General features: G+C 41.0%; 1 protein-coding gene across 1 annotated transcript; it reads left to right on the plus strand.

The window, feature by feature from the left end:
• The first annotated feature begins 45 nt into the window (after nt 1-45).
• On the plus strand, nt 46-13,507 carry LOC148732822 (uncharacterized). Its single transcript, XM_088758220.1, has 7 exons — nt 46-404; nt 5,571-6,204; nt 6,462-6,758; nt 7,215-7,325; nt 8,081-8,241; nt 9,054-9,138; nt 10,888-13,507. Exons 2-7 carry the CDS (start codon nt 5,628-5,630, stop codon nt 11,088-11,090), a joined length of 1,434 nt encoding a protein of 477 aa, XP_088614346.1. The 5' UTR covers nt 46-404; nt 5,571-5,627; the 3' UTR covers nt 11,091-13,507.
• Nucleotides 13,508-15,455: the final 1,948 nt, after the last annotated feature.

A 15,455-nucleotide genomic window follows, 5' to 3' on the forward strand; every position in this document is an offset into this window, starting at 1 on the left:
CGGAGCCCGCGCTCCTCCTCCGCTTCTCGGGGAGGAACGAAAAAGACCGGACTCGAGAGAGCGGCGAACATTGAGCCAACTCCTTTCTAAGAATTGTTTTCCATGCTAAACTTCCGCTCCTCGAAAGACCGTTTTTGCATATCACTAAAGCGGTCTTTCTTGTTCAAAGATTGTACAGGATAATCCAACCTAGATTCACATTTCACATTTTCGACGAATGATCTCTTATAAATCATTTCGGAGTCGAGAGAACTTTCGTTGAACGAAGTGTCCATCTCTTTCAGAGAACCAAAACTGAAAGGAAAAGTATTTCAATTATGATCAAGCAAATGGACTCCGTTCTAAAAGCCAAACGGTCATTTGTCCATTGATGCTTTCCTCTAACGTCTTCAGGCTTGTGCTAGGTAAGTCATCTGTTCTACGGCTTTTTAATGCTAGTTGACTGGCTGTTAGCGAGAAATTGGGCAGATAGGGAGCTATCTGACGAAGGAGACTCCTTTCACAATATCGACAGAGGCGACATACTCTTTGTCTCAGTATTTTCGTGAAATCGGGGTGAGATAAAGAAGTAAAAGAGGTCTTTCAGTACAGCTTGAGACAACGTATCAAGGTTCATTTGTATGTACAGATACGATCATAAAATAGCGGTCTTCTATCGCTTGAGAATTGCGTGTTTTCAGTGCGTCAATGGCCTTTGAAAAGAACCTTACTTTCAATAAAAATGAACTGGAGGCAAGTCTTATTAATTCGCCGTAAGAGCTTGGTAAATTCATTGAATGAGGTGAAGCATTTCTTGATTTACGGAGAACAGCTGACAAATCAGAAATGTTGAAGGTCTTATTTTGTGGTTGGAGAGCAATTATTCGCTGTATTCTGCTAAGGCAAGCATATTGTTCCGTTTACGTCTGACTAACCGTTGACCCCTTGTTGTGTTGGACAAATCGAAAATGATGTCGTATGCAAGTAAAGTTGTACTCTATTAGTGACCACCTTCCAGTTTACGTTGCGTTGAAACTGAAATCTCCCAAGATCTTTCCTCATTATATAACAGTGCGCAGCTGTAAGAACTATGATCCCGAAAATTACACCTTCGTGAAACGTGTTCCGCTTGATCTAAGCGAAGCCATGTAATTTTTGCTAGCAAAATTATGCTCTCCATTTATAATATTCGACAAAAGATTTAAATCAGCCACAAAAAAGTTAAAAATTCATGAAAAACTTGCCATTTGTATTTGCTGTTGCAATTTTACATACACAAGGTGTTGAATATAAGAAAATAAAATTGTGGAGGAGAATCACTGAATAGCTGTAACGTTGAGAGTCATTCTAGGTTTAAAATACTTAACGACTTAGCCTTGAGTGAAATGAAGGATTGCACATTCAGTTCACGTAATCTTCCCGGGGGCAAAGGATGCTTTTCGGAGAAACTGAGACAGGAAGTCTATCGTTAACCATGCGTGAATTACCAGTTGTCTAAATTGAAAGATTTCAACTTGTTTCATACGCTGGACGTAGTTATCCTTATCTGTATTTTGTCGGGCAGCGAAATTCTTTCAATCTTGTTGCTTCATGCAGTGTTACATTCGTTTTGTCAGTCGTTGTCTTCTTCTCCTTGAGAATCTGATGAGTTCGACAGAGTACCTGCTTGTTGTTATAAATTTTCTGCGACGACATACTTAAACTGAAAGCAATTGTTAAATGTTTTGTTAACACGTGCATGCTGCATTGATATTAAAAAATATCGAGAACAGCACTATGGGTTGTTTTATCTGCTTCAGCATTGCACTTGAACAGAATATGTGGATGCAGTTGTCATATCAACGACATTCAACTATGTAAATCACCTCAATTCTTTTGTCTTGTACCAAGTGAAGGGACTTCATTGTTCATTTCACCCCCGGCCATCAGTAATAGTAAGTATCGGATAAAAGATCGCACAACATAACCTTAACCGAAGAGCGAATTTGCATAATCTACGGTCACTGAACTGTTCAAGCGTCAACATTTGCGATCACACCGAACGTTCTTTTATTCCGGTCTCAGAAAGGCCACGATCCGGCCTCAAAATCCTTCACTTAAACATCCGTTCACTCCGAAATATTTCCCATCGATCTCAGCTTAAAGAACTAAATAATCGTGAACAGTTTGATATCATAACAATATCTGAATCTTGGCTTAACACCACCATCAGATCCACCGAGATCCAACCTGATGGCTACAAACTATTTCGCTTGGATCGTCTGCATAAAAGAGGAGGTGGAGTATGTGCTTATGAACGTTGTGAGCTTAAGTCCAAGGTACTTAGAGATTTTTCAAGTATTTCAGATCGCAACTTCCATCAACTATGGCTTAGTGTTCAGGTTAAAAAATCCGGATGATACGCCTCTAAGCTTCTTTGAAGATACATTGAAACCGATCTACACCCAAGCCTTGTTGTTGAACAAGCCAATAATCATCCTTGGGGACTTAAATTGCGACGGGCCTGACAGCTCTTGTCACGAGTATGCAGCTATCAATAGTTTCACACGTGAAATGAACCTACAGCAGTTAATAAAGGAACCGACCAGGATTACGACCACCACCGAGTCACTATTAGATGTCATCTTAGTCTCAGACCACTCTTATGTTCGTAAGAGTGGTGTCATTAATTTTCCAATTAGTGACCACCTTCCAGTTTACGTTGCGTTGAAACTGAAATCTCCCAAGATCTCTCCTCATCATATAACAGTGCGCAGCTATAAGAACTATGATCCCGAAAATTTCACCTTCGACTTAGCGTCTCATTCTGACTCCTTACTTTCAGTGTTTGCTGCACCTGATGTAAACAGCAAGTTAGACATTTTTAATAACGCTTTTCGCCAAGTACTTGATGCACACGCTCCGGTAAAGACAGTCAAGATTCGCAGCCGCCCATGCCCATTTGTCACCGATGAGATCAAGGATCTTATGAAAATAAGAAACCGTCTTCATCGTCGCTTTCTCTAAACGCGCAATGAATTCGACTGGGCAGAATACAAAACCTCCCGCAATATTGTGAAAAAAAAATATCTTTGAAGCTGAAAAACATCATACATATCAAGAAGTCCAAAACAATATGAATAATTCGAGATCCCTTTGGAAAGTGATTAACAACATCATTCCATCGAAAACACAAGAGAAACTTGTCTATTCTAAAGACCTCAAGACCTTGGCAAACGAGTTTAATTCATATTTTTCATCCGTAGGAAGTCGCACGGCTGAAGCTGTTGCAAAGCTGGCATTAGGAAATAATATCATCCCTTCAAACTCATTTACTCCCTATCTTATATCATCATCCGATGATTGCTTCGAGTTCACTCCCGTGAGCATCGAAATTGTGAGGCGTGTCATCTTGCCCTTACCATTAAACAGAGCACCAGGACCCGACAAAACCAAAGCTAGAGTTTTCAAAGACGCCCTACAAGTAATACTCGGGCCTATTACTGAGATAATCAACTGCTCACTCAGTACCTCTACTTTTCCATCAGACTGGAAGATCTCTGAGGTCATCCCACTCCTAAAAGAGGGAGATCACGAAGAACCTCTGAACAATCGGCCATTGTCACTACTTAATGTTATGTCTAAAATTTGTGAGAAAATTGTTCTAGAACAATTTGTCACCTACCTAACGTCACGTAACCGTTTGTCATTCCATCAAAGCGGCAATAAGTCATTCCATTCAACTGAGACCTTGAATATTTATACTACCGATCTAATTTTAGAGGCAATGGACAAAAAGGAAATCAGCGTATTAGTCTTACTCGACCTCTCAAAAGCTTTCGACAGTATTTGCCATCATAAGTTACTCCAGAAGCTCTCCGCTGTAGGTGCTTCATCCACCGTAGTTCAGTGGTTCCGCAGCTACCGTTCAGATCGGATCCAATCAGTGCGTATAGATTCTGTTATCAGATCCATTACCAATCACACACGGAGTCCCCCAGGGAGCGATTCTTTCGCCGCTCCTCTTCTGTATTTATTTAAATGATCTGCCAAACGCTACTCAATTCTGCCTGCTCGAGTCATACGTCGATGACTCTAAAGTTTTGCTATCTTTTCCCACAGCCGACGTCATTCACGCTAAGTTCAAGCTCGAATATTATTTTCGTAATGTTGCCAACTGGTGTTGCGCAAATGATTTGTTAATAAACCCTGGGAAAACGAAGTTCATGTTGATCGGCACTAAGCAAATGATGAGTAAACATTCTGTTAATTTTACTGTTTCATTTATTGGAAGGACTCTCACGGCTGTCAAATCGGCAAGAGATCTAGGAGTATACACAGATTCACATCTGACCTATGACACTCATATCTCCCACCTAGTCTCTTCTTGCTTGACTAAGCTAGTTCAGATCAACCGCGTGAAATACTGTTTCGATAGAGAGACTTTAGTTTTAATTATTACATCTCTTGTCTTTGGCAAAATGTTCTACTGTTCGTCCGTGTGGTCTAATACATCATCTAAGAACATACAAAAGCTGCAACTCATCCAGAATTTCGCCTGCAAAATCATCTGCGGCGCTCGGAAATTTGACCATGTAACGCCATTACTGGATGAACTCAACTGGCTTCCAGTTGACAAAATACTCAAATTCAGAGACGCTGTTATAGCTTATAAGTACGTGAATAATTTAGCTCCTGAATATCTATGTGCTAAGTTTAAAAAACGATCTTATGTACATAATCGCATAACTCGTAATAATGAGAAGATTGACATCCATTATTCAGATCAGCTACCGGCCAAAGGTCCTCTGCTTATAGAGCAGTATCTCTGTGGAACATGTTAGACGAAGACCTGAGAAACGTTACATCTGTAAAGGCCTTTAAGAAAGTCCTGAAACTTGCCATGAACGAATGATCGAGTGACAGTTAGAATTTAGAATTTAACAATAGCTTGTCAGATATAGTTAGCATTCATATTTGTAAATAGGTACCGAGAAACCTTCTTTTGGGAGTATTTATCATTAAAGTTTTTTCGTTTTTTTTTTTTTTTTTTTTGTTTTGTTTTTTTTTTTTAAGGGCAGAACACCAGCAGTTTTTTTTTTTTTTTTAACGACTTTACCGGGTGTGACTAGACCCGGAAGGGTTAGTGCGAACGGAACACAACGTCCATGTGAGGCACCACCCCTCCCCCCAATCCACCCTGGATAGACACTACACAAATATACACCACAACACCGGGCACTACGTGCCCTACTCTTTTCGAGGAGTATGTGGGTTCTTTAACGTCCCACAAATTTAAATCACATATAAGGGCTTGTGAGACGGGGCTCCATTTATCGTCCCTATCCGAGAAGACTAGAAAGTCTAACCGTTTGTAGATATTATTACAAAGGCAGCACTTTCTACTCAGTTATTTAAAGACCCTGAGTGTTGGTCCGGCCGTATTTGAACTCTCGACCTCCCGCACAACAGTCCAGCGCTATACCAGTTGAGCTAACCGCGAGGCCGAAACTCCTCCTTTGCAAGTTAAGTCCGTAGACAGTTCAGCTTGTAACACACTTCATCAATAGACTTACCGTGCATGTATAATATTCCCCGTGTGATTTTTGCAGAACTACAAATTCAACGGCTTCTTTCTTCTTGATTGTCTACAAGCCCCACGTTAAGCGATGCTAACGCTCGAAGAGAAACGATGGGTTGTCGTCGGGATTTGCCTCTCAAAATCTCTTATACCAGGAATAAGGAAGGTCATTGAGCAAGAGATACACGATTTATATCAGAAATTGGTTCTCTCACCAACCTGCATTCATTCGCAGACATCGTCTTCTTATCGCAGAATCCTTCCACCTTCAATATGGCGCCTCAATTATGCAAACATCAACAACAACAACAAAAAACAACCTCACAGTTATGATTACTGTGTTAGAGACAAGGTGTCTCTGGCTAAACTGTTTGTTAAGCCTTTCATGTTAGGCTTCACAGGCTTTGATGAAACATTGGATTCATCTGCAGCCCTCTCTATCCTATGTGAAGCACCAAACTTTGCTCATCAGGGAATTGATATCATCGCAAGGGATGTACGTGATAATGTTCGTAATGAATGGGGCCATTGTACATTCGCAAAATGGACCGAACCCTTTTATTTGAAATGCTTTCAACTCATGGAGAAGCTTGTCACAAGTCTGAAACTTTCTGAAGCTTCCAAGAAAAAAGTTTTGGGGGATTTGCAGGAATGGAGAAATAGAGGTATGTTTGACAAATGTTGCATCTTATCACAGTAAATGTACTGCATACTTATGAAGTAGAAACAGAGTGGAAAAATTTATTTAAAAAATATAAAACGGCAGACTAAATTACAGCAAAGGAGAATTTTCATATTTCTGCAGATCGATCTGTTCAGTGATCATGATGGCCACTGATTGCTAACGGCCAGGGTGACTTGGTTTTTATTTTCTATTTTCTTTACTTTTCATTTTGATATTGTTCTCCTCCTGTTATTATAGGTAATGACATGTGCTTCGGACAACAGATCAGCAATGAGGTGTTCCAGCTCGTTCACGACGAAATGAAGGTATTATCCACAACTGTTGAGGAAAATAAAGACTCCTGGGTGCAAGACCATGAAGGACTGAGGGACAACCTTGACAGTTTGAGAGAGCGATTTGCTTCTAGTCTCAGCAAACTTGAAGAGAAACATGTTGCGTTGGAGAGTGATCTAATCTCCGTTAAAGAAGATCAGTTGAAAACGAAAGAAACAGTGGCCAGTTTATCACGAGGAATAGACAAACTGTCTAAGAGCGGTAACTATGAGTGACTTAGAGTTTAAAGCCCGTTTCGATTGCGGGTCGTAAAACAAAAGCCGAACAAAAGAAAACACCTTAAAGGGAACCTCGACTCTTTTAACAAATAGCGCTCAAAATGTTTCAAATGTGCTTCTCAGTAGATCTGGTATTAAAAAATTTCCTTACCAAGCAATCTGACTTTTTTTATCGATTTCTAAAGAAGGGTCTTAGAACCACTTTGAATCTCCCGCGGCTGCCATCTTGAATAGTTTGCAATGCACTCTGCAGATGATGACATGAAGTGGAGGCCAATGAGAAGTCTAATATTCTGATAGCAAAGCGTGTTGTATTCGGTTCACAGCGTTAAAGAAGATGGTTCAACAGCTTGAAAAGCCTCGTCTAATGCTGCTTCTCTAATGACTCACAATGTAATAACCTGGGTTGTACTTATAATTGTTTGTTTTTCATCTTCAGGACTCCACTGGAAATTGTCCGTAGTTGTTGTGCTTCTTGCAATTGTATTGTTCCTTTATGAACAATCTTTCGGGGAATGCGGCATGTTTCATTATTGGTACTCCAGGGCAGGTAGATTCAAACAGATATTTTAACACAATTGGAAGTAATGTCGCGTCGCAATCTGATTGGCCAATTTGTCGTCTTCGATAAGAATACAGACAACGCTGCTCGCGTCGCTATGTCACGCAGCATATCACGCACTGAAAGAGTCGTTTTATTTGACGTCGATAGCGACAGTGGTTTAGCGTGGCCTGTACTCTTATAGATAATGATATTCGTCATCACACTGCTCGTGAGTCTGTACTGAACGTGTGGGGTACATCACTGTCGATTTGTTATAACTTTTTACGTTTTATGGCATGCATGTCACTGACATCCAATTGTCAGTGTAGTAATCCACCCTTACAAAGAAAAGTTACTGGCTCCTACATTTGACGAGATGACCACCAAAATTAGGAAGCAGAGAGAGATAGAATAAAGAAACGCAATTGCTGGTGAAAAGAGAAACCGTGGATTAGTTTGGCATCAAAATCCACACATTGACAAACGTCGTTTGGATAACAAATTTCTGTGACGTGCACAATCTGTCAGTCCAGAAAAACCTCGTGAAGGTTAAAGAAAGGGTATCGAGTGAACATTTGCGAGTTGTTGGGAGTTATCAACATCCACAACTCCAACAAAGAAACTGCAAATAAAATCAAATAGCAACTGTACAAGGTACTAGTTCTGTCGGTTCTGATTGGTTTTATCGTCTGGCCATCCTTGTTCTAATGGATGAACTTCAACAAGAGACTAAGAATTTTCTATGATTTTTTTGCTTTCAGCACTCTTTTGGAAAATCATAGTGGTTATTCTCCTGGTTCTGGTTGCGGTCTTTCTGTATCAACACTTCACCCGCGGAACTATGTTTCGTTACTGGTATTGTAGCCGTGGCTGTATACCAGGCCATAAGCTTTCGTTTGTTTACAAGACAGATACCTATCAGGTACGATATGTGCAGTTAGTCTATGAATAAATTCCTTGCAGCATGAGAATTTCGCGGAGCAGAGATATTTTCGTCAGTCAGTGTTACTTCAGCGAATTTAGTAATGGGTCAGCTAATAATTCCCTAATTGATATTTTTCCTTATTTTCATTACTAGTCTGCCAGATGTTTTATTGATATCGAAGGAGACATTCTGTTTTGGTTAATCCTAGGAGTAACCTTCGATCGAGGGGACCTCTCCTCGCAGGGTATTATGGGAGTTAAAGGGATTGATTGCGGGGATGAAAATTTTATGGGTTTCCGAACCGTACTTTTCCTTTACGGTTCTCTGGTCTTCCGGGAATTATGGAACATGAACCGGAAAGAATACACATCTCGTTTCATGCCCAACTAAGTGTGTAAAAATTTATAATGCAGGATTTAAGTGGCTGTTTCTGCGTTCGCTTGGGATCCCCTACAAGGAAGGTATCTAAAATGACCGTTATGGGTAACAGGGCGTTTTTGCAAATACAGTCTCTTAGTTCATCAATTTTAAACTCTTTTAATTCAAAAATTTGATTTTTAATTCTCCCTCCTGGCTGCTACACATTTCCTTATGAATTAGGTTCGAGAATTTGGTGTTAGAACAAGATAACTTCTACCCGATAAGTTTAAATGTTAAGGTTACCTGTTTGCTGGAGAGTTATTGTACGGAGAAGTTACATGCTGATCACTTTTGGGTGTTAAAGGGTTAAATGATGTCAGATGAGGAATCTATGGCTGCTTTATTCGGAAATGAACAGTGTTATCTACAGATTACTTTTATTGTTTTAGACGCCAACGGTAAATGGACTGGAGTTTGAATGGGAGAAGTTAAAAAATAAACTGGGTTTGAAATTTGAACCCATGGATACTCCAGGTATTTTACTACTTAATTGATCTTGACTCTTTTGTTCTATAAGAACTCAGAACAACAAAAAAACAAACCGAAATTAAAATAGGCTGGTGTATTCTAATCACTTAGCCGTTATAAAAACCTACGATCTTTCTTATTCTTGTAACAAAAGATGACCCTATCGTCATCGCTGATCCTAGCAGTACAAAGGGCGCATGTTACACATGAGCTTCAAAATTAACCTTACTCACCAGAGTCTCTGTGGCTTACTCGGTAGAGCATCGGAGCGCAGAATCTGAGGTTTGATTTCTCATGGGAACTCAGAATTTGTTCTTGGTCCCACGCTCGTAACAAGACGAAAAACATGTTTTTCTATTTCTTTACCGAGCTAGAAACTTACCATTTTTTTTATTCTATTTATAAACATGGCGCTATCGACATTGCCAATGCTAGCAGTAAAAATGACGCCATCGACATTGCCGATCCTAGTAGTAAACATGACGCTATCGACATTGCCGATCCTAGCAGTAAACATGACGCTATCGACATTGCCAATCCGAGCTGTAAACATGACGCTATCGACATTACCGATCCTGGCAGTCACATGACGCTATCGACATTGCCGATGCTAGCAGTCACATGACGCTATCGACATTGCCGATGCTAGCAGTCACATGACGCTATCGACATTGCCGATGCTAGCAGTCACATGCCGGTATCGACATTGCCGATGCTAGCAGTCACATGACGCTATCGACATTGCCGATGCTAGCAGTAAAAATGACGCTATCGACATTGCCGATGCTAGCAGTCACATGACGCTATCGACATTGCCGATGCTAGCAGTAAAAATGACGCTATCGACATTGCCGATGCTAGCAGTCACATGACGCTATCGACATTGCCGATACTAGCAGTAAAAATGACGCTATCGACATTGCCGATGCTAGCAGTCACATGACGCTATCGACATTGCCGAGGCTAGCAGTCACATGACGCTATCGACATTGCCGATGCTAGCAGTAAAAATGACGCTATCGACATTGCCGATGCTAGCAGTCACATGACGCTATCGACATTGCCGATGCTAGCAGTAAAAATGACGCTATCGACATTGCCGATGCTAGCAGTCACATGACGCTATCGACATTGCCGATGCTAGCAGTAAAAATGACGCTATCGACATTGCCGATGCTAGCAGTCACATGACGCTATCGACATTACCGATCCTAGTAGTAAATATGACGCTGTCAACATTGCCGATCCTAGGAGTAAACAAGACGCGTGTTTTATATCAACTTCGTAATAGATCTTGCTTGCCATAGAGTCTCTGTGGCTCAGTGGTAGAGCATCAGATCGCGCAATCCAAAGGTCTGAGGTCCGATTCGTCGTGGAGACTCAGAATTTTGTCTTTGTCCCACGGTCGTGATAAGACAAAAACCATATTTCTCTAGTTCTTTACCGAGCTATGAACTTACTATCTTTCTTATTCTATCTACAATTAGCCGTTGTTCTATTACTTGCTTACATTTCTTCAAAAGCAAGAAAATCATTTTTTTTGACAAAAGATGCCTTCCGGTTCCCCTTTTTCTGAATAAGTTTCAAAGTACGGCAACAAACACAGATACATTTCCGAAACACAGAGGAGAGCAGGTATCAATTTTTCCTCTAAAATTCTTAAGACCTTCTTAATCAGAATGAACGGAAAAGAAACTCTTGCTATATTTTAAGTAATCGCTGCATTAACTTTTGTCCTCTCTTTCGTTTTTCAAGGGATGCACTATTACCTCAACATTGACCGCCTTGCTTACGGAGGTCTTGTACCAGTGGCCTCTTGGTGGGATGGTATTCCCCAAGTATTAGGTCCAGAGGTCTTCGCGGTGAACTCTAACTACACTCAAGTGTACTACGAACACGACGGGGAGTGGCATCCCTATAAAACTGCAAGAGAAATCCATTTTTCGTTTGATGGATAATTATTTTAAGGTTGTCGTTAATATACAAACTTGGTCCCAGGTCCTCTCTTCCTCTCTTTAAGAACGAGTTTTATATGAAGGTAACGTTCCAAACTGATTTGATATGAGATATCGTGAACTACCTTCCCTAATTGAGGTTTATGCATGGTCCTTGGTGCCACAAATAATTGACGACTATTCACCGAAGTGGAGGTGGCTAGTAGTGGCTAAGGGGACAATATAACACAAAAAGATGATTTCACGAATTGCTTTGAGATGAATGATTAACAACTATTCACCGAAGTGGAGGTGGTTAGTGGTGGATATTTGGCCTACCCTGTGGCCTACCCTATGGCCCACCCTATGTCCTACCGGTGGTCAGATTTTTAAAAGGATAGCATTGCTGGAAACCTTTCAACGTTTTCCTGAGTACTGTCTTACCAACGACTTTCTTCTGCTGTTTTGGCGGCCACATTCCGATCAAAATTTCTTAACCTTTTGATAGAATAAGGAAATCGAGGAACAGAAGCCGGTTAAACGCAACTTTTGGGCAAACATCATCATATCAGCTCTCCTTTCAAATTAGTGCAATACTGGCCCTTTCTTTGGAAAAGCAAGTAAAGTTTGCGAAATGTTTACGACGGCGATGCGTGCGTGTCCCGAGGTGCTCGTTGCAAATTCAATACTCTACAGCACTTAAGAGCACTTTAAGAAATTGGCCTGGCACGTAATGTTTGCGTTTTCTTACCTGGATATGTATGCTCTCCGATATAACGCCGTTCATTACATTTTTAAACCAGCACTCCATTATATGTTACCAACTGACAGCCTGCATCATAAACCCGCTATTTTGCATATCCTCTGCGACCACGCAATATTGGCCCCTCCTCTACCCTCCCCCTTAACCTACCGTTATGGTTGAGTGCTGTGATATTTGCAGTGTTTCGTTCCCTCGGACGTTTAAAATCGTGTTAGCGACCTCTTAGTATACCCTTTTCAGAGACAGATAATTGTACACCAGCGTATTCGTTCGACTCTTACTGATTTTATTTTTATGTTTTTAAAAATCTGACCACCGGTAGGCCATAGGGTAGGCCACAGAGTAGGCCACAGGGTAGGCCACAGGGTAGGCCACAGGGTAGGCCACAGGGTAGACCACAGGATAGGCCACAGGATAGGCCACAGGGTAGGCCATAGGGTAGGCCATAGGGTAGGCCACAGGGTAGGCCATAGGGTAGGCCATAGGGTAGGCCAAAGGGTAGGCCACAGGGTAGGCCATAGGGTAGACCACAGGATAGGCCACAGGATAGGCCACAGGGTAGGCCATAGGGTAGGCCATAGGGTAGGCCACAGGGTAGGCCACAGGGTAGGCCATAGGGTAGACCACAGGATAGGCCACAGGATAGGCCACAGAGTAGGCCATAGGGTAGGCCACAGGGTAGGCCATAGGGTAGGCCACAGGGTAGGCCATAGGGTAGGCCACAGGGTAGTCCATGGCCAAGGCTAGGTTTTGTTTACACCCGGTTTGGAGTTAAACTTTGGAACGCAATTCCTAACGAACTTCGTCAACTCTCCAAAGGAGCTTTTAAGAAAAATTTCATGACTTTTTGCTCTCAATAATGGAAACAGAGGACGATTATGTTGAAGTGCCCATTCGTCTACAAAAAATGGCAAATTCTGTATCCTTGAATCAATGTACTAATAATCGATAGGCTCTTTTAGGAGTAAATTTGACTGTAATATTATTCTGTAAGACTATATATTTTGTAACCTTATCTTGTGTTTCAGTAATTCTTATTTATCTAGATAGTTTATTTAGTTACTTTACAATTATTATTAGTTAGTTAGTTAGTTACTTTACAATTATTATATTATCTGTTATGACTGCTGTAACCTTACCTCTCCGCCCGCCTCGTCTAGCTTTTGCTATTTGTGGGTGGAGATGGCAAAATGATGTGCGTGAAATAAAGAGTAATCGACAGGTAAAACTGGGAAACCTTGTGGACGGAAAGGTCACAAACAGGTAGCTCAGTTTTTATTAATTTATGAAAAGAGAGAAAACAAAGAATTTTATCGCCATATTAACCATGTAAGTGAAAAACTCCAACTAACCTATACTTTCAACACACTACTACGAAAACTTCAAAACTAGTTTCGTCTACGACCTCGTCAGTTGATAACAAACATAATAATATACATGAAAAAATTTCTCAGTTCTGATTGGTTAAGATGAATGCAGTTTTCAGTTAGTTCAGTGCAGAAGAGAGTTAATTCAGTGCAGAAGAGGGTTAATTCAGTGCAAAGAAAGAAACAAACCAGACATTCTGATTGGTCAGAATGATTGGTCAATGTCAAGGTCAATGTCAAGGTCAATGTCAAGGTCAATGTCACTTGCAGGGTTTGAATAAGTCATTTTTGCACATGATGCGCGCGCTTTTCTTCTGCGTAGTTATGATAAGCTACCTCGTATTTTTTCATGTATATTATTAATAGATAATCACATGATTTTATCGTGCAATTTGGAATGAATAAGTACTTGTAAATTTTTTCAAAGACCACAAATTGCACTCGCCCTACGGGCTCATGCAGTTTTGTTAGTCTTTGAAAAAATTTACTCGTGCTTATTTAGTCCAAATTGCACTCAAAATCATGTGATTACCTATACAAAATCTAAAAATTTGAAAACTTTTGAAACAACAATGTCTCCACAGAACAGAACTCTCCTCTTGCCCTTCTAAAGCATGGAAGTGTTCTCTACCACGAGTATACGCACTTCTGGACGTCTCTATTACATATTTCGATTTACAAGCACGGCAAACCAACTCATATGTAATACACGTACTTCGGCATGATCCCTTCCCGTCAGTTCGGCAAAGAAGGCAGTCAGCATTGGTGTATCACCTCTGTTTGAAAGGGTCTGATTTTTGGAGCATGACTTTAAGGGTTGTTCCAGATTGCTCAACAACCTTGATCGTAAGCTCTGTGGCTTTGATCTCTCTCGTGTACCGGCGTTTAATCTGGAAACCAGAAAGAAATGGAAGAAAATGGGGTGGGGTTACGGGTGTACAAAAGATACGTGGATGACATAAATGTGGTTATGAACGCTTCCGCGGCTGGTATCAGATTTGGGGAGGGAAGTTTTACCCAAGATGAGAACTTTGTACAAATAGAGCAAAACCTCAGGCCAGATAAACGATGCTTGCTGTTGTTTCAGACGATTGGAAACAGCATACACCCTTCTATAAGGTTAGAGGTCGACTACCCGTCACGACACGTTTGCAATGCACTCTGAGCTGATGACATGAAATGGATGCTAATGAGGAGTCTAATATTCTTATAGCAAAGCGTCTTGTATACGGTTTACAGCGTTAAAGATGTTTCAACAGCTTGAAAAGCCTTGTCTGATACTGCTTCTCTGTTGACTCAAAATGTAATAGTCTGGGTTGTACTTACAATTGGTTTTTGTTCATCTCCAGGACTCCACTAGAAAATCGTCCGGCGTAGTTGTTGTACTTCTTGCATTTGCATTGTTTCTCTATGAACAATCTTTTGGGGAACGCGGCATGTTTCATTATTGGTACTCCAGCGCAGGTAGATTCAAACAGATATTTTAACACAATTGGAAGTAATGTCGCGTCGCAATCTGATTGGCCAATTTGCCGTCTTCGATAAGAATACAGACAACGTGTGAAAGTGTAGTGGGAGCGTCCAAGTGGGTGTAGTCCTGAGAAGGACTGTTGTCGGTGGTAGTGACTGACGTTTCGACAACCTATATTTGTATTTATTGTATTTTATATTGTATTTTGTATTTAAAGATTTGTACATTGTACAGGTGAGAGAACAATAGGACACGTGGTCCCCCACTAGGTTCACCCACCTGAACCCAACCCACCCATCCCAACCCAGGGGAGGACATCCATCAGACAGTAATCTCGTGCGTGGGAAATTAACTTCTGCTACCCCAACCCTGCAGGAGACGGGACCTCTATTTATTAGTCCCTATCCGAAAAGCCTAGAATATCTAACCATTTCTTGATGTTATAGAAAGGTAGCGTATTCTTCTCACTTGTTTTAAGAGCTTGAGTGTTGGTTCGGCCGGGGCTCGAACCCTCGACCTCCCACACAACAGTCCAGCGCTCTATCCATTGAGCTAACTGGGAGGCGGTCATCACTGTGCGGAAGTCATCATCAGAGTCAAGTGAATAGTTGTTGTCAGTAGAATGTTCTTATTCCAGTTGATGTAAAATGATTAATCAAGCCTCCTACATCAATCAATCAATCAATAATTTTATTTAGTAATCCAGGTTGTAAGGAAGGGGGCAGCCATAAGGCTGATGTGGACCTACAACGAACTAATAAAATGTAAAACTAAAATAATTCATAAAG

Source organism: Stylophora pistillata, chromosome 4 (assembly GCF_964205215.1).
Source record: "Stylophora pistillata chromosome 4, jaStyPist1.2, whole genome shotgun sequence".
Taxonomy (NCBI): domain Eukaryota; kingdom Metazoa; phylum Cnidaria; class Anthozoa; order Scleractinia; family Pocilloporidae; genus Stylophora; species Stylophora pistillata.

Coding starts and splice junctions, on each gene's coding strand:
- LOC148732822 (XM_088758220.1), top strand. CDS start 5,628: ATGCTAACGCTCGAAGAGAAACGATGGGTTGTCGTCGGGATTTGCCTC. Junction 6,759..7,214: donor AGACAAACTGTCTAAGAGCG/GTAACTATGAGT, acceptor TTTCATCTTCAG/GACTCCACTGGAAATTGTCC. Junction 9,139..10,887: donor TGAACCCATGGATACTCCAG/GTATTTTACTAC, acceptor TCGTTTTTCAAG/GGATGCACTATTACCTCAAC.